The 18,705-nt window shown below is 42.6% G+C and overlaps 1 protein-coding gene and 1 long non-coding RNA gene across 5 annotated transcripts in view; one reads left to right on the top strand and one right to left on the bottom strand.

Annotated features, from left to right (window-relative positions):
• Positions 1-18,705, bottom strand: part of kcnd3 (potassium voltage-gated channel, Shal-related subfamily, member 3) — a 130,596-nt gene that overhangs the window by 8,235 nt on the left and 103,656 nt on the right. For all 4 annotated transcript variants that reach the window (XM_049580660.1, XM_049580659.1, XM_049580662.1 and 1 more), the window contains 2 exons: positions 17,944-18,112; positions 2,235-2,336 (listed from right to left, as the gene is read on the bottom strand). In XM_049580660.1, coding sequence (XP_049436617.1) covers positions 2,235-2,336; positions 17,944-18,112 — 271 coding nt within the window. The remainder of the gene's footprint in view (positions 1-2,234; positions 2,337-17,943; positions 18,113-18,705) is intronic.
• LOC125891396 (uncharacterized) overlaps positions 1-18,705 on the top strand; it is a 23,651-nt gene extending 4,946 nt beyond the window's left edge. The window contains exons 2-3 of the long non-coding RNA XR_007449629.1: positions 18,323-18,443; positions 18,663-18,705. This is a non-coding gene — a long non-coding RNA (uncharacterized LOC125891396). The remainder of the gene's footprint in view (positions 1-18,322; positions 18,444-18,662) is intronic.

Genomic DNA, 18,705 nt, shown 5'->3' with positions numbered 1-18,705 from the left:
TTTTGAGCTGCACAACATGGAAAAGATAAAGTTCTGTCATTGTGGGTTACATAATAGAGACAGTAATTGGTGTCACCATGAGCGGATCATGAGGCAATAGGCCACTGAGCATGTAAAAGGCCCCACCACCTCTCTCACACAGGTCTGGAAATACAAACAAAGACTTTGTGGTGATTTGGCTCTTTTTTGTTGTAGTCATTTTGTGTCTTTTTTTTAGTCATTTTACCCCTTTTTGTTGTTATTTGTGTCTCTTTGTTGTCTTTTTTGTTGTTGTTTTGTGTCTCTTTGACGTAATATTGTGTCTTTGTGTGTTCTTCAAGTAATTTTGTGTCTCTTTGGGTCAATGTGTGTCTCTTTGTAGTCATTCTGTGTATTTTTTGGTCATTTTGTCCCTTTTTGTAGTTATTTGTCTCTTTGTTGTCTTTTCTTGTTGTTGTTGCATGTCTCTTTGAAGTAATATTGTGTCTTTGTGTGTTCTTTAAGTAATCTTGTGGTTTTTTTTGGTCAATTTGTGTCCTCTTGAGGCCAATTTGTGTCTTCTTGAAGTCATTTTGTGTCTTTTTTTGTTCATTTTGCCCCTTTTGGTAGTTATTTTGTGTCTCTTTGAGATCATTTTGTGTTTTTTTATTGTTGTTTTGTGTCTCTTTGAAGTAATATTGCATTTTCGTGTGTTCTTCAAGTACTGTTATGTCTCTTTTGGTCAATGTGTATCTTCTTGTAGTCATTTTGTGTCTTTTTTTTGGTTGTTTTGCCCCTTTTGGTAGTTATTTTGTGTCTCTTTGAGATCATTTTGTGTCTTTTTATTGTTGTTTTGTGTCTCTTTGAAGTAATATTGCATTTTCGTGTGTTCTTCAAGTACTGTTATGTCTCTTTTGGTCAATGTGTATCTTCTTGTAGTCATTTTGTGTCTTTTTTTTGGTTGTTTTGCCCCTTTTGGTAGTTATTTTGTGTCTCTCTGAGATCATTTTGTGTCTTTTCTTGCTGTTCTGAGTCTCTTTGTAGCTGTTTTGCCCCTTTTTTTTAGTTATTTTGTGTCTCTTTGCAGTTACTTTGCGTCTCTTTGTAGTCTGTTTGTGTCTCTTCCTGGTCAGTGATGTTTTGCAAGAGGCTAGGAGGGCCCCTGACAGTCTGGGCCCCTTGGCCTGTGCCCTGGCAGACCTGTTCAGTAATTCATCCACGCTTTGTTTGTTAGTTAAGTGGTGAAATTCCTACAAAAGAGCACACTGAGCAGGGACATATATTGCTCTTTAAACTAATAATGTCCCTAATTTCCAACATTATTATTTATTTAACTACCAGACTGGGAGTCCTGATGAAGCAGTTTGCAATTTACATTGTATTAATAAACCAAATCCTAATAGGAATGGAGTCCTTTGAACAGATCTGATTGTGATGAATAAAACCAACAGCAAAAGGAGTGTCCTTGTTTATATAACACTTTTGCAAACTGTAACTCCTCATCAGTGTCAAGAGTCTCTCAACAGTTTCTATTTACACTGTTGTGCTGAGACGTAATCTCCATTCTCAAGAAACATTCAGTAAAGCAACTTAAACATTCAGTATATACTCTGCAGGCAAGCTTTACTCATGACCCTTTGCTTGCAATTAAGATAAATGGAAACATAATAACATAATAAAAACGACACTGCAGCCTTTGCAGCATATCGTCTCTTAAGGCAATATCAATATGAATCCAATGCATTATTCAGGCCTGGCTTGAGTATAAGTACTGGTGCTATTTAGATTCTGTCCTAACCATTGCTACTGAAGAGAGAGAGAGAGAGAGCTATAGAGACACTTAAAGGGAGTGAGAGGAAGAAGCACTTGTTTTTGTTTTTGCACTGTGTCAGCCCCGGGCCACTATAGTGCTTGTGAACCGCAACATTTTGGTGAGGCAAGGAACATCCTTGAGTTGTGTTTACATTTCCCGCTGCATCGCCTCAAGCATGTTCCTCAGCTGGGCAGCTGGGCTCAGAGATGCTCACATTAGAAGCCTATCGAATGAGATCACCGTTAGCTGCTCTGACGGGACGCCGAGTCCACTCTAACAATTGATAATTAAAGGAGGGACAGTGACTTAGTTGTTGCTCTGAAATCCTCAGAAACGTTCTTCCAGGGAGACGCAGAGGTCAGGCTTTTTGAATCAGCAGTTAAAAAATGTAAATATGTGAGGAAAACACTGATGAGACACAGGTGAGGCATTGTGGAGTGCGTGGATCAGAGGCTGGTCTTACCGTGAACTCCAGAGCTTCGTTGAACAGGCCGTTGCGCTTGCTGTGGAGGAAGGCATTGGAGCTTCCCGTCTTGGATATTCGTATCCTGGCCAAGCGGGCTTTCTGCAGAGACCACAGAAACCACCTGTTAGTCAGCGCCTATACCGCATCCCATGTCAGAATGATTGGGTATCACCTGACACATCCCACTGATTTCAGCTCCAGCACATTCACATGCTTAGTTGTGATCTTATAGATTAAATCAAACATGTGTTGCTAAAGCATTCGCTCTGATCTCCTGTGATAAATTCGCTCTGATCTCTTGTGATACTTATGAATGATTTATGGTGACTACACGATAACACATTCCTTGGGTTGAAAATCAGTTAGAGAGGAAGCGAGGGCTAAATCCTGTATGACTTAAGCAGCTATGTGTCATTCTGCATGTAAAATACTGAATTCACTTCATTTGGGCTGTTCTTGGCAGTTTAGTTTCACAAAACAAATCAAGGAAGTGTCCAGACTCATAATTCTCTGCATCATTAGTGTCTGCTGCAATGCATCTTTAGTCATCAAACACGTTGTACAGCATGGTTAGCTCGCAGTCCAACCTCTTTTTTCTTTTTCTCTCACGCTGTCAAATCTCTCCTCTGAGGCCGTCAGCAACAGAGACGAACAAGAAGAAGAGAAGGAATATGAAGGCGAACACATACACCCTGGTCCTTGGAGTGAATTCTTTATGCATTACATGCTTTGACACAGCGGAAGGACTCCAACATTCTGGTTTCTGCTCTACCCGAAGCGCACTGTGTCTACTGAAAGCTGTGAAAAGCATCTCTGAGTGCGCATTCGCTTGTGTACACGGGCCTGTGTGAAAATGTGGGTCTCAATAAATCTCTCAGTTACCAGAACAACTGCTTTTACAGGATAGTGTAATCTGAGTCACTCACTTCTCAAAGGCCCGCCATTTTCCCGTCAAAGTCAAGAGCCGGGTGTCAGGCTGGCTGCAGCTACAAAGTGCGTGTGTGTTTCTGTTGCTTCGCTTTCCGCATTTTAAAATAGAATGACGGATTCATTGAGGGGAAATTGGTGGAGGGATAATGTGAGCTGTGTAAATGATGAGCAGAGAGCTCGTTTAGTAGGGGGCCCATGCACCGCTGGGGGGTTAATTGAGTGTGTGGATGTGTGTTTGCATATCTCCATGTGGGTTATGCATGCACGCCTCATCTTCACAGATGAATTTCCATACACATACACACAAGACATACAGAGTACCTGCAGAAGTACCTGGCTCAGTAAGGGTATGGTAATGTATGGTAATTTGAGCTCATCCCCTCGCTTGAGTTTCATTTAAAACATGGTAATGTGTGTTGACCTGCAGGTAGCTCATGCTGTGATTTAGTAATCTGAAGAGAGACAGCGATAAACAGAGGCGCATGTGAACACACACATGCGCAGCAGCCAATCTAAACTGTAACATGTATAGCACAAACCAAACCCCCTTCTATTTGTTTACCTTCTCCTGTTCACCTGCATCTTGTTGTCTCTTTCACCTCCCTGCAGCTCTCCTTGGCAAGTTTGCCTCGCCGTCTTTGTGCCCTCACACTCTAACACCTATGTACATTTGTGCTAGCACAGCATTCCCACAGGCCTTTGGGATAACCCCTATGTTCTGGCATTGTGCTCAGCCAATGGGATTGTTTCTCAGGGGTCACAACGCAAACAGCGGCTCCTGACTGTGGCGATGGTTGCCAGGCAGCGCAGGGGTAATGAAGGGGATCTTAAGAACATGTCCCGCGAGAATGAATCTACTTCTGCGGTTCTCTGATAGATTCCCGGGGCCTTTGGGATCTGGGCGCTTGTGTCTAAGGCCCATCTGTGCTTTCAGGCAGAACCACAGCACGACAGATTGAGCTTGAATTGCTGCTGAAGCATCATCGAGAGCACAGAGGAGTGCAAGAAGAACCACGGACACGGGACTTTCATTAACACCTATACATACACAGAACAGCATGTGGAAGGTTAATGTTACATGGCGAAAAAGTGCATCTGCTGCACATTCCTTGACACAGAGACACATGCAGTCACATTAACACCATGTATACAGACACAGAGTTCTGTTATAGGAGAGTGAAACAGTTTTTTCCCTCACATAATATACTTTGGGTCACAGGTTCACAGAAAGCTGCTATAAAGCGGATGATGCAGCATGAGGTGTTTGATACATTAAATATACTTTCCATGCAAAATGTGTCCATCAAAATACTGTATATTCCAATATCAGGATCCCGGTCACCATTTTTAAACAAATGACTTTCTCCTTGATACATGGAGGATGTTTTTAAAGCGACAGTTCACCCCAAATCCAAAAATACACATTTCTCCTTTTACCTATAGTACTGTTTATCAGTCTAGATTGTTTTGGTGTGAGTTGCACAGTGTTGGAGATATCAGCTACAGACATGTCTGCCGTCTCTCAAATTTAATGGAACTAGATGGCACTCGGCTTGTGGTGCTCAAAGCGCCAAAAAAATACATTAAAAAACTCAACAGAAAAGTCTCTTTCCAGAAATCATGACGCTGTTACTCAAGATAATCCACAGACCTTGTTGTGAGCAGTTTCATGTAGGAACTAGTTTCTTTCGACTGAACTACGCCAGCCAACCGTATCACCACGCAGATGGATGTGTGCACTTACTCATGGTGACAGCGTGAGATGTAAACACTAATGGTGTCGTCCTTGGCTGAGCTGTAACATTAGGTAGCTCAGTGGTGCTAGGTGAGCTAGCAGTGGGTGAATGCTTCCTTCTGCTCAGTGATACGGTTGGTAAGAAAATAGTTCCTACATGAAACTGCTCACAACAAGGTCTGTGGATTATCTTGAGTAACTGGGTCATGATTTCTGGAAAGAGACATCGCTGTTGAGTTTTCCACATATAAGTTTTGGGCGCTTTGAGCACCACAAGCTGAGCACCATTAAGTTCCATTATATTTGCGAGAAGGCAGACATCTCTACGGCTGGTATCTCCAACACTCTGCAACTCACACCAAAACAATCTAGACTGATAAATAGCACTACAGGTAAGAGGAGAAATATGTATTTTTGATTTTTGGGTGAGTTGTCTCTTTAAAGTCCAACTGAAATCACATTTATCCCTTTGTTTTTGTGTTGGCTGCTGTCTAGCTGTTAACCACTGTCACCATCTGCCAATGACAGAGCACTGAACAATGAGGCTTTGTGCAAATGATTGTTTGAAGTTCTCTATGAACAGTATTGAGACATATTAATACAAAAATCGGGGGCACCATCATGAAAGCAAAAAATATAAAAATCTCACTAACAGTATTTACAGAGCAGATATGTGTGATGTGGCAAAAAAAACAAAAAACAGTTGAACTTTGAACAACAAAAACAGCAGCTTTCAAACCCCAAATACTGTGAAACCTGCCAGCCAATCAGAATAGTAATATTCAGTATTACTGGTTGAAATAATCCAGATGTTTCCTCGCTCCCAAGAGCCAAAAAACTGATCCAAACACCTTTTTTTTCTTCTTTGTTTCCTCTACTTCCTGCCATGGAGCCACGATTTAGGATCAATCACACTTTAAAGATTATAGCTATAGGATGCAAGCCAGCACAAATGCTTCATTTTAACACCGTACGCCGCCAGCTGAGGAATCGAAACTGGCATATATCTTCAAATGATCAAAAACCGCTACATATCCACTTAGCTCCCATGCCATACTCCACTGAGCATTGCCAGGAAGTTTTGTTAGAAGTTCATTTTTTTTAGTTGAAAGTAAAAGTTAAAAAATTCATGGCACCTTGTGAGTTACAGCTTTGCAAGACTGCCTGTATAGGATTTGGCTGAGTGAAAAGTGGAGCAATCGAGCTATGAGACCAGATTAGGTTCTGCCTCGGGCCTGCCTTGGAACCATACAAGTGAAAGAGGAGACCATCTGATGAGGGAGCACAAACACGCAGGCATGCACGCACAAATGCACACACACACACACACACACACACACACACACACACACACACACACACACACACACACACACAATAACTGTGGAAGAGTCTGATTTTGTTGTGCAGCTGCCACTCATCTAAAGAGCTGCTTTTATACATGCTGACATTTTTGCCATGAGGACATAAGTCAGTTACTTGGTTTATGATCACACACACTGATCACACACACACACACACACACACACACACACACACACACACACACACAGACACAAGAGGACAAGAGGAGGGTCAGAGAGCAAAATATGGAAAGAAAGTTGGGGAAAAAGTGACTTTTAGGAAATACATCTGGGACCTGGTGAAGACAAGAAACTCCACGATGGCGAGAATTGATTCTAGTTGAAAATCAAGTCCACCGACACCTCTGACCCACAGATATAGACCTCCGCGGCAAAGACAGCTTAACCTCGGACTAACACCACTCAGGGACAAAATACCTTTGCTAAGCCTGGATTACCTCCTCTTTGTAGAGAAAAGCACAGCTCTGCTCGGCAAGCTGCTGTAATGTTTAGGATGTTTTTTTGTTTTTTTTTTTAAACCAAGGACATAATTCATAGCAGAACCCTTGACCCCCCTCAGCGAGGTCCCCTGTCAACATCCCCCCAACTCTCTTTTCGGTCTGCCTTCTTCCAAAGTGCAGACGATTTTATTGATCGTCTAGAAGGGCAAAACACTCTCAGCCAGAAGTCATCTCCACCTTTTGACTTCAACCTTCTGAGGGAGGGCTAAAAACAATAGTGAGATGATTTAGAGCAAAGGGAGTGAGACTGAGAGGGAGGGAGGGAGGGAGGGAAGAGGAGTTGTTTTTTGTTTTGATTTGTTTCTGCCATGTCAGCCCCGAGCCAATGTAATGCTCAAGAACCGCAACAGACAGTAATTTTACTATTCACTAAGTCTGAGGACAACAACTGGTCCAAGCAGAGAATGATTTCCAGTCAAAGTGGGGAAAAGACAAGGCCATAAAACAGAAATTGCTAGTAAATTTTCACAGACACAAGAGCGATAATGGGAAACAAACAATGAGAGATATGTACTGTATAGATCCTGCTGCTCTACACCTGAGGCAAAATTTATGATTTACCGTTAAGACGTTCTGTCAAACAAAGATCCATAACGGTTTAACTCTACATGGTACTGCTGTGTTTGTCTTTGTGGGGTATATTCGTGGGTAGTTTTACAAGATCTGTGGTTATGAAATAAAGCAAACAATCGATTGATAATTGTCAGGTTTGCTCAAAGGTATACTTTGCTGAATTTTAACCAGCTTTGTTTCATAAAAATTGTGGGTAGTATGTGTAAACAAACTGTGGTAAACCTCCCTCCATCTTATCAGTTCCTAGATCTCCCAGCTCAATCTCACTGACTCTAGGGCTAAAAGTGGGTGATATAACGACTATGTACGATATAGCAATATATTTTCAAGCAAGATATACATTTAGACAACACCGTTTATATTGATATAGGGTCAAGTTGCATTACATGACGCATACCAGTGTGCATCTCTCCTCTGTCACACTGTCGACATAGCTCCGCCCCTCTCATTCATACACAGACCTCCTGTCAGTGGAAACAAAGCTTTTATCTACTTTAATTTCACAGGTAAGAAAAAAATAAATTGTGAAGACAGTAAAGCCTCCACATAATAGCATTTTAAGTCTTGTGTGTGATTTATCCTTGCTTCATATGGGTAGAGGAAATCTCCGTGACTCGCTAGGCTAATTTAGCCTATACAATGTAAAATGCCATAGGCTTGTGCTAATAATGCTAGCATGTTATGGTTGTTTGGAAAACGTGTTTAGTATAAGACAGTTGTTTTGTCGGTGAACCTTGTGAGTTGCAATGGAGCCAAATTATGTGCTGTTACCTTTGTTAAATGTTGCTGTTGTCCCTGGCTTCATAAGAGTGGAGAGTCCGTAAGCCACTAGGCTAATAGACTTGTGCTAATAACTTTAGCATGTTGTATTTGTGGGGAAGCGTGTCCAGCAAAAGACAAGTGTTTGTTTGTGAATGCTGCGAGTTATAGTGAAGCTGATTTATGTACTTGTGTTTGAAATTGTCTCTATTAAGCCATGTTTAATCTATCTTTCAGGTGCGTTTTGAATCAACTAAGAAACCCCGCCGCCTACTAGTGTTCTGGAGGTGTAACTGTTGTGCAGCTGCATATTTTCAAACGGCAATAAAATCCCTGTCTTTGCATTCTGTTTTGGTCACAGTCTGTTTTTTAAAAAAAAAACTGCTTGTGACATCTCAAATGTGGCTTTGACTTGCAACTGAAAATACAGACATAGGCCTATATATCGTGTATCGCCAATCAGCCTGTAAATACCGAGATATGAATTTCTGTCCATATTGCCCAGCCATATCTAGGGTAGTTGCTTGAACTACAGACTGCCCTTTGCACTTTCTTATGCCCGCCACCAGGGACACAAAAAGCATATGAGTGGATTGAGAGATCTCTTAAATGCAGAGTGGTAAAACCAGGCAGTGCTGATAAAATATATTCCAAGATTATGTTACTGCTTTCTTCCTAAAATGTCTTCAGAAACATATTTTAGTGCACTGTTCTACTGTAGTACGAGATTGTTTGTGACCAGCAGGCAGCCAGTGGTGCGGCGCAGTGCATTCTGGTAGTTGTAGGTTTTTTACCTCTTGAGCACAAGCAAATACCACAGCTCTTTTTCTCTGATTTCTCTGGTCATATAGCTCCAACTTCAAAAGGAGTTGTGTCTTTCTGCTGCATACACAGCCTAGTTTTATGAAAAGACCATTTTTCTACCATTGAAATACTTCTTTAAATAAGAATGGCATACTTCAAGTTACAGATAATGTCTTGTATCAGAAAGACACAAGATATAATTAGCTGCTAAAACAAGCAGCATTTTTCATATAATCATTCATCTGTCTTATTTTTTCCCACAAGATGTATTCCTACAAGTGTTCCAAGTCTGACTGTCAAAACCTCTTACCAGCACTAACTTCTAGTGTCATTCGTTTCACCTTGTTGAGTGCCACCTGTTCATGAGGAGGCGCGCCTTCGTGAGATTTGACGATTACCATGCCTCTAAATTGCCATATAAGGCTACTTGTTCCACTCCATTTCTGACAATGTTTCAATCACGAGCATATTACTCTGAACATAAAAATAAGGACTTTATACTGTGGAACTTAAAATCCTGCTGTCGAGAATCAGCAGACGAAAACAGAATGAATCTAGCAGTGTCAGTAGTTGTATTAGGGAACCCAAAACCATAACAAAATATTAATAGTAGAGCTGTACAGGAAGTGTCATCAGAGAGGTGCTGGACTGTGACAGAAATACAGAGGGAGCATTGAGTTGGATGCTAAAAAATGTCTTTGGGAAGCGACTTAGATAGGAGGTGGTCAAGGGGAAGTGACAGTCATGCAGATAGAGGAGAGAATATTATACAGTAGATGATGTTACACTGTCAGATTTGAAATGTTCTATGGAAATCGACCTGCATAAAGACCCTCATGCAGCCACTTAAAGGAGCAAAGTGTGTAGGATTTAGTGACATCTAGTGGTGAGGACTGCAGTTGCAACCAGATGAAACTTCTCCTTTGCGCCAAGCTTGAACTCTCCGTCAGGATTCCTTCAGTGTTCATAGTTTAGGAGGTCTTTATCGGGAGCAAAATTATGCACAGAGGTATTTTCCTCTCCGAAACAAATGGACCAGGTGCCGTATTCACAAATATTTTGAGAACGCTCTAAGAGAACTCCTAACTTAGCCTAAAAGCTTTTAGTTAGGCGCCTAGCTAAGGAGTGATTTAGGAAGGTTCTTAGAAACTTTTACCTGAGTGAGGAGGTGTGGTTGACCCCATTGCCAGATATAATGCATTCTTTCAACTCTTTTTGATGTGATTGGTTGTCACAGACTCGCCCTTTTGTGAGCCTGCAAGGCGTGGACACCCAGTGGAAATGAAATGAACTGCTGACTGTGAAAGTGTTTTCAGTGTTAGTGTGATCACTCTGCTGATGGAGGGTTGAGACAGACTCAAGTCATCACTGCTGCACTGTTGAATCTTTCCAGTTTTTCAAATATCTTGCTACTGTAATAATTTTATTTCTGGCATTATAGCATTAGGTGGGAAATGTGTGCCTATCCCTAATGACACGGACCACAAGTATTATCCCTGCGTGATCTAATCTGTAGCATTTCATTTCCTCACTGTCATCCAGCATTTGGAGAATATTTCTTCAGCCTCTTTGTGCTTCCACCATTTTCTCCTCTGCTTAAGAAACTCTTAAGGACCTAGTCTTAACTTTAAGGGGAAATTCTAAGAAAACAATTTTAAGAATTTTCTTAGAATTTCGTCCCTAGGAGCAGATCTTTTTTACTAGGGAGCTTTGTGAATACAATCCCAGGTGATAAAAACCAGTAAGAACACTGAATAAAACAGTTTCACTTTACAAATCAGTGTTTCTCTGATGTGGTTTGGCTCACATGGGTCACCTTTTTCTCTGAAAACTGAAGATCCAGATGTTCAAGAAGTTTTTACCAGGGGCCAGATTATTGACAGAGGTCTCCTACTTTCTAAAAAAATGAATCTGGTGATTTAAACCACAAAACCCCCTGAATAAATCAGTTTCCCGTTAAAAAAAAAACTGTGTTTCTCTAATGCTGCTCGTTGCAGAGGGGCTGCTAACTAGCCCTATCTAGAGCAACTGTTTGGTATGTCCCTCTGGGCCTCTGTAGAAACATGGCTGTGCAACATGATGGACTCTGCTGGGCCTGCTCCCTATGTAGATAAAAACAGCTGATTCTAAGGAATGACCACATGACGATATATCCCCCAAAATCCTACACATCCTACACTTGTTTGTGCCACTTAAGAATGAATCTGTTTGTACCAATGGTTCTTGTATAAGGCCCATTGTTCTTACTCACTTAACCTTGTCTTTGTGCTGCGGTGAAGTCCCTTTGTGACAACTTGTATGTATATGCCTGAGTGTATGGGTAAAAATACAAATAAACCAGGGTTCATGTCTGTCTGACAACACCTGGAGACACATTATTTACAGAGCCAGAGAACCAGATCCAGGAATACCACGGGTGCACTTAAAAGTTAAGCTCATTAAAATTAATGCCCCCCCTCTTTTTTAATTCTTCTGTATCACTTGCCCTTTTGCAGTTCTCCATTTAAATCTTGCCCTCATTCAGGTGTACTATTCAGAATTTGTAATTAGACGTACCTGAGGATATTATTACCTATATGCAAATGAGCTCCGAGGAGCAACTAAAGAGTAACCCCTGCAGATTAGACACTTTGTTTCGAATCACTTTATGGGATCATGCGTACAGACAGGGAAGGACTTAAACTCAGTGTTCAATTCACTGCAGAACAAAAGCAGTGACACTGAACACTATAGGGAGGCAGAACAGAGAATACATGTCTGTGTCGGAGCTGTTCCTCCTCGCCTCACAGCAACTAGTGGCATCCTCATGTATCTTGCCTTTGTGCAGTGAGATAGATCAGGGCCTGTCTATCTACCACCACCCAGATGGATGGCTAATTGTAATGGGAGCCCAGAACAGCTAACAATTAGACCTGAATGAAGATGGATGTGAATGGGGGAGGGGGACGGGAGAGAGAGAGGAAAAGCATGTGAGGAGAAAAAAAGGGGAGAGGCTGGAAAATGCAGAGGGACTAATGCTGCACTTCCTCTCCTCAATGATTCCCCCCTCTCCTCCTGTCAGCTCTCCGCTGGTCTTTTAAGTACAGTGAGAGGCAATCTTCAATGGCTTTCCTATTTTACTCTCAATTAAACATAGCCTTATTCTAAGAAATGGTCTGAGGAAGGATGGATTTTCCGTGAAATATAACCATGCGCTGGTAATAAATGCTAAGGAAACGACGTTTTGCTATGGCAAATGACCAGTGACACTTGATTAGCGGTTGGCTTAATGGCTGAGGTCATATGTCATTAAGGTTATGGAGCATTAAAGAACACTACATGTTACGCAGGCGGTCGTAATGGGGTATTGAAGGATATGGCATGCCTGAGTAATTCATGGCTCGGGCGGGACATTAAAGATCACAGTTGTCATTAGCAGTGAAAGAGTGGACCACACAATGGTAATGGCTCTATCATACACTCTCCACACTGGAGATACTATCTTTTATAGTGGGAGAGACTGTTGTCTGCCAACCTAGAGTCGAAGTACATTAAATTAATGTGATGTAACGTGTAATGAGCTGAACACATGTCAGCAGCAGTTGTTAGAAAAGGCAGTAAAATCCATCGCAGTTGCTACAAATCACACGAGATTAATGCTGCATTCTCATGGATTTAGGCAGACGGCAGACGGTGAACCGGATATCAATTTAGGTGTGGCTGGCAGAGAGTACCAGCAATGGTTGACAGCACTGCCTTCCACAGTTAATATATCTTAACTTTTGGCAATCCTGTGCCATGGAATTTACAACTGAAGAAAACATGGAAGATCTGGCCAAATGCAAAGCTACATTTTATAGCCACATGCTTTACTACAATAATTACATAAAACAATAGACATTAAATAATTGTATTTAATGTATTTTTTTCCCATTCTTTGTAAACAAAACCACTTTAAAATAGCAACATATCATGCTGGTCTCCTTTTGTTGTCCTAGCATTTTGTTGGACTGTTTGTTTGTGCCGTCCATAAGGTGTTTTTGTACCCTCAAATCCATCATTGCCAATTTAGACGCACGAAAGACCGATGAAAGAGTGATGCCATCGCGATGCACAAGCTTTTCCAAATGTCTGTTTTTAGGGTGCAATGGCCACGCCTTGAGATTAACAAAGTTTGACTTTTGGAGCCCAGCAACACATCATACGATGAGGAACAGCCAATCTTAGCTGGCAGATATCTTCCCCTTCTTCCATAAGTATCCGTCTGTGGTGAATATGGAGAAGTTGATCATTTTAGTGCAGGGCTATCCAGAGCTTTGCATCCATCACACAGACAATGTTTCAATGCACACTTACAAAATAATGCCTGGAAGAAGATCAGCTCTGAACATGGGATTTCTGGTAACCAGGGCTATGATACCGTGCTGATTTTGCTTTAAGGGCAACCTGCAGTGCTTTGAGCTAAATGTTTACACCAGCATGCTAATATGCTTACAGTGACACATGCTGAAGTTTGACAGGTATCATGTTTACATGACGTTCACCATTTTAAAATGGAAAGGTCATCAGTTTTGCAGGTATTTGCTCATACATAACAGTATGAGGCAAACTGAAACTTTGACCAGTGGTGGCACTAGATGAAAATCAGGGGATTACCACAGTATAATCAGATATCCATCCATCCATTTTCATCCGCTTATCTGGGGCCGGGTCGTGGGGGCAGCAGGCTGAGCAAAGCACCCCAGACGTCCGTCTCCCCAGCAATGCTTTCCAGCTCCTCCTGGGGGACCCCAAGGCGTTCCCAGGCCAGATGAGATATGTAAGCGTGCCCTGGGTGTAAGCGTGTTCTGGGTCTGCCCCGGGGCCTCCTACCAGTGGGATGCGCCCGGGACACCTCCAGCAGGAGGCACCCAGGAGGCATCCTGATCAGATGCCCAAACCACCTCAACTGACCCCTTTCGACGCAAAGGAGCAGCGGCTCTACTCCGAGCTCCCTCCGGATGTCCGAGCTCCTTACCCTATCTCTAAGGCTGAACCCAGCCACCCCACGGAGGAAACCCATTTTCACTGCTTGTATCCGCAATCCCATTCTTTCGGTCACTTCCCAGAGCTCATAACCACAGGTGAGGATTGGGACGTAGATGGACCAGTAAATCGAAAGCTTCGCCTTCTGGCTCAGCTCCCTCTTTACCATGACAGACCGGCACAGCGCCGGCATCACTGCAGAAGCTGCACCGACCAGCCGATCCATCTCACGCTCCATTCTACCCTCACTCCTGAACAAGACCCCGAGATACCTGAACTCCCTCGCTTGAGGCAGTAACTCTCCCCCATAATCAGATCTGCATAATGTAATACCTGTACCAAATTGTATGGCACTTAACCCAATAGTTGCCGAGATATTTCACTCATGACCACAAATGTAAAATCTCATAGTGGCACTGGAGGAAAAGGGGATCATCAAAGTAATCAGGGTTCGTCCTCTGGAGACAGTGAATGTCTGTACAAAAGCCAATCCATTCAATAGCTGTTGAGATGCTTCAGTCAGGACTAAAGTGACAAACTGACACTGTCATTCAGAGAGACAGACAGGCAGGGGTGTTTTAGCTAAAACCAGTTGGGACATGATATCAAATAATTGCACTGCATCTCCAACTAAAACTAACACAATATGGAATTCAAGACATACTCCACTGATCTTAAGCGCACAAGCTTAAATGCTAAGCAACACTTAATCCTGCAGGCTAATTAAAGACAGAGATGGTACATAGATTGCATCTCCTAAATGCTCTAAGTATCGCATTTGCAAACCTATCATCATACTTGGCACTTAAGACCTTGATTTGCCTTAGTAATAACGCTCTCAAGGATCAAAGCATCCAGGTGGGATATTATTATGAAGGCAATGATAAGGCATTTGAGTCATGCCATTATGAAATACAGAAAACCTATCCAATGGATGTATGGGTGCTTGAGAAAATTGCTGACCTCACTGCAGGCAAGGCAGGGCGGCGTACGAGTGCCTGAGGGAGTCATTTAGTGCTGGTTAATGACGACAGCACCGTCATGCTACACTGGTCACTTGGTGGGTACTTCTGAAGGTGTAGGTGTCGGCATCTGGTACCGAGCGGTGTTTGGGACACTGCACCACACTGCAGCTCAGTGGAAAACACAGACCAAGGTCAGGCCTCAACTGACGGGAAGTACGGTGGACACACGCACACACACACAGATGTGGATATATGCGCTTAAACAGATGCACATATGTACGTACACAAGCAGACAGACACACACCATGCTTCCAGCCAGCACCTCATCTGGGTGATGGCTATTTCAGGAAAGAACACAGCATTAGGACACACATCGCCTCCAGCTCTCCCCCCTTTCTGCTCCCCCCCTGCCTCCCCCGCTCCCTCCTTCCCTCTGGCCTTCCTCCTCACCACTCCTCTCCTCTCTGCGTCAACACTATACATCTCATCGGCTCCAACCTGTTTTCAATCTAGATAATTTTCCCAACCTTCCGACCCTCCTTCCGTCCCCTCTGAGTGTCTTTTCGTCCCCGCACACTTGGCTGTATTACACCGGAGCCTTGCTTGGCAGACAAGGTTACGGTTAGTTAAGACTGGGCAGCGGTCAGGCCACGGTCGAACTGCAGGACTTTAAACAGATTTAAACTACAACCAGAGAGCATGTGCCGAGATGGATGGCAGTAATCACAGAGAGAGTGAGAGGGAGGAGGGGGGGGGGGGGGAGTGGATGGATGGAGGCAGAGGAGCAGAAATGAGCGGAGAAGAAATAAGCGAAGAGAGTGAAAAAAGCCTCGCTAGGAGAGGTGTGAACGAGAGTGATGAGAGAGAGGAATGGACTCTGAAAATATGTGTCAGTGTGTGCACGTCTGCCAGCTCCAAACAAACACACTACTATCTATCTCAGGAGAACAAAAACTGTCAGGCTTGCCCTTAAGCTATGATTACCAGCCCAGTTTTGTATGTGCGCCAGCTGATGCCGCTACCCAGTTTGGCTCACGGACACACCACAACACGATTCTTTAAAGGTCTAAAGGCTGGGCTGTTTACCCAAAGCAAGATAGGATCTTTAAATCTTCCACGGTTTAAACATGAGTTTACACAATCTATTTATAAATTTGTGCCTGCGTGTGTTTTTATTGCTATACTTACAAGGATAAAATCTCCTCACAAGGACAGGCCGACAGAGAAAATCATGCAAAGATGGTAAGTTGCTGATATCCACTTCTTTGACAGGCTATTTTGGGTTTGGTTCTTGGATCCGATTGGAGTAATGATGACATTTAGATAGTGTGAATTAAAGAGATACTTCAGTTTGAAAGGGTTTATTTTGGTGTCAGTTCAGCTCAGGTCTTGGGTGTCTATAGGATCAAGAATATGGTCACTGTTGTAGATTTAAAGTCTTCAACATTGTATGTTCAGCCCTGGCTGTTTTTCATTGCCACTGCAGCAAAACCAATTGCCCCTTAGGGACAAATAAAGGTCCTGAAAGGAACTGACTTCCAGTCTTCCAATCCTAGCAACCAGCTGCGCTTAATGAAAGAAGGAGCTAGAAAGTTAGTTAGCTCTAAATTGTGGATCCAGAGATTCTTACTATATAAATATAAATATATATATATATATATATATATATATATATATTTTAATTTAATACTTCAGGAGATGATTCACCGCCGGAGACACTGCCGTTTGATATATTAGTTAACAACTGTTAGTTAACTTAACTTAATATACAATCATCACTGGCGCGCAATACATCTTGGGATAGGCTGGGCCACGAACAATTCATCCGTTGCATCCTCCAGATGCGAAAGAAACTAGGCTGCATTTCTCGGCCGCATTTGAAGGAGCCTCTGAAATGGGACAGCCTTGGTCGCACCGATGGGACGCAATCGGTCTTCAGATGCAGCTTTCGAAGGCTGCAGCCCCTGGATCGAGACACAGCTACTGAGTACTAACAGAAATCTGTCTCTAAATTTTAAGGCCTTTAACAGTTTTCACAGCAATACTAAAAAATCTGGTGCTACTGTTATAAGTATTGATTTTATTAATGGCAAATGAATAATTTAGTAATACCTTACAGCTCATGAACAAGCCACTAATAAAATAGTTGGGTTGCCAGTTGCTATAAAATCCCTTTGGCTTGTGTTTATCCTTTTTATTTGGTTATAATGTAGTGAAAATGCAAATGCTGGTAATCCATTAGTAAGTCCCCAAGCTATACATGTTAATGAGTTGTTACCGAAAACATTTTGTTCTAGATTTGTCAAAGGTTTTCCATAAAGTAACTGGCTCATGTGAAGGTGTTGCCGACAAACTATAAAGTGTAAAAAGACAGAGTGTCTTGCTAGCAGATGAACACGTACCAGAGGAACTTTTTTCCAACCTGGCAACCTACACGTTGTTCTTGTTACTGGCTTATAACTGATCTATAAAGTATTAGTTGACGATTTTTTAAACATCAACACCATCCATTGGTTATAACTTACAAACCCTTTTCAAAAGTGACCAAAAAACAAAATCCTTACATTACCAAAATCTTGAATCTGTAAACAGGAAATTGATCTGAAGTTGATATAATGTTTATAAATATATTATCTATATGTATATTACAACATGCAGCAAATGTAAATCTTCTTGATCCCCATGGAAAGCCAGAGCTGCACAACACTAGGCTAACCTCGCAAATGATTAAGATGTCAGTATTGTCTGAATCTGGCCAAAAAAAAAAATCCTTCAAAATTGATTAATTTATGCAGAGCAAAGGGAAAATGGGAAGTTCACAGTTTAGGTATGCATGTCAAGGGAGAAGGTCTGTAAAAGTAATGGTGATACTCACTGAATATGCATCACACACCTAGTGTTCATGGTAATGTAAGTCAGTGCGCATTATCATCATTAGTCTCAGGGAAGACCTGAACCCTCTGGAGTCCTCTCCTCTGGGGGAGAGACACGTCAGAGCTCCCCTCTGAAGTGTGGGTGTCTGGAGTTCCAACCCTCCAGGGCTCAGTTGAAGGGAAATAAAACTGTGTTCACCTGTACCTTCTGCGCCCGCCGCTTGTCTGCTCTCTGGTTCTGGTGATAGATGCGGCTAAAGTTGGACACGATGACAGGGACAGGCAGGGCAATTACCAGCACCCCGCTCAGGGAGCAGATTGAGCCAAAGATCTTTCCTGCAATCGTCTTTGGAACCATGTCTCCGTACCTGCGAAAGGTGACAGCAAGAAAGAGAGAATACATTTAGTGAAGCGTCTTAGTATGCATTTAATAAAATCTGTCAGTGGTAGCTCAACCTTCGAGTCATGCACAGCCAACTGGGGGTCATTCACTTCACGCAGGCTAAGACACAGACACACACACACACACACACACACACACACACACACACACACACACACACATACTGTCTTTTTAGGCCTCTCCATGCTGCATGTGTCCATCCCCACCAGGATAAAGCTTGACCTGCTGACCCCATCCCGCCCCAAGAGAGAAAGAGAGTCGCTCCCACCAAACCTCCTCCGTCACTGAATGGCACAGTTAAGTCCGCCGACTCATTCACTGAGAGCAGATACTATTAACCTTTAGAAAAGAGAAAGAGGAGGACGCGGTGAATGCCGGGGACATTTCCCAAAAGTCATTTAGCTCAATTCAATCTGAAATATTTGCAAGTCAAAAGCAATCTCGTCTTGACTTCAAAGACAGACAACACAATTACAATAACTATATTAAATCCCTTCCTCTCTTTTTTTCCTAAGGAAGAAGCCAGACTGCAGGAATCAACAGTGGGGGGAAAAGAAG

Source organism: Epinephelus fuscoguttatus, linkage group LG7, assembly GCF_011397635.1.
Source record: "Epinephelus fuscoguttatus linkage group LG7, E.fuscoguttatus.final_Chr_v1".
NCBI classification, from domain to species: Eukaryota; Metazoa; Chordata; class Actinopteri; order Perciformes; family Serranidae; genus Epinephelus; species Epinephelus fuscoguttatus.
Note: the sequence above shows the minus strand (reverse complement) of the source record. Positions and strands in the feature narration are given on the sequence as shown.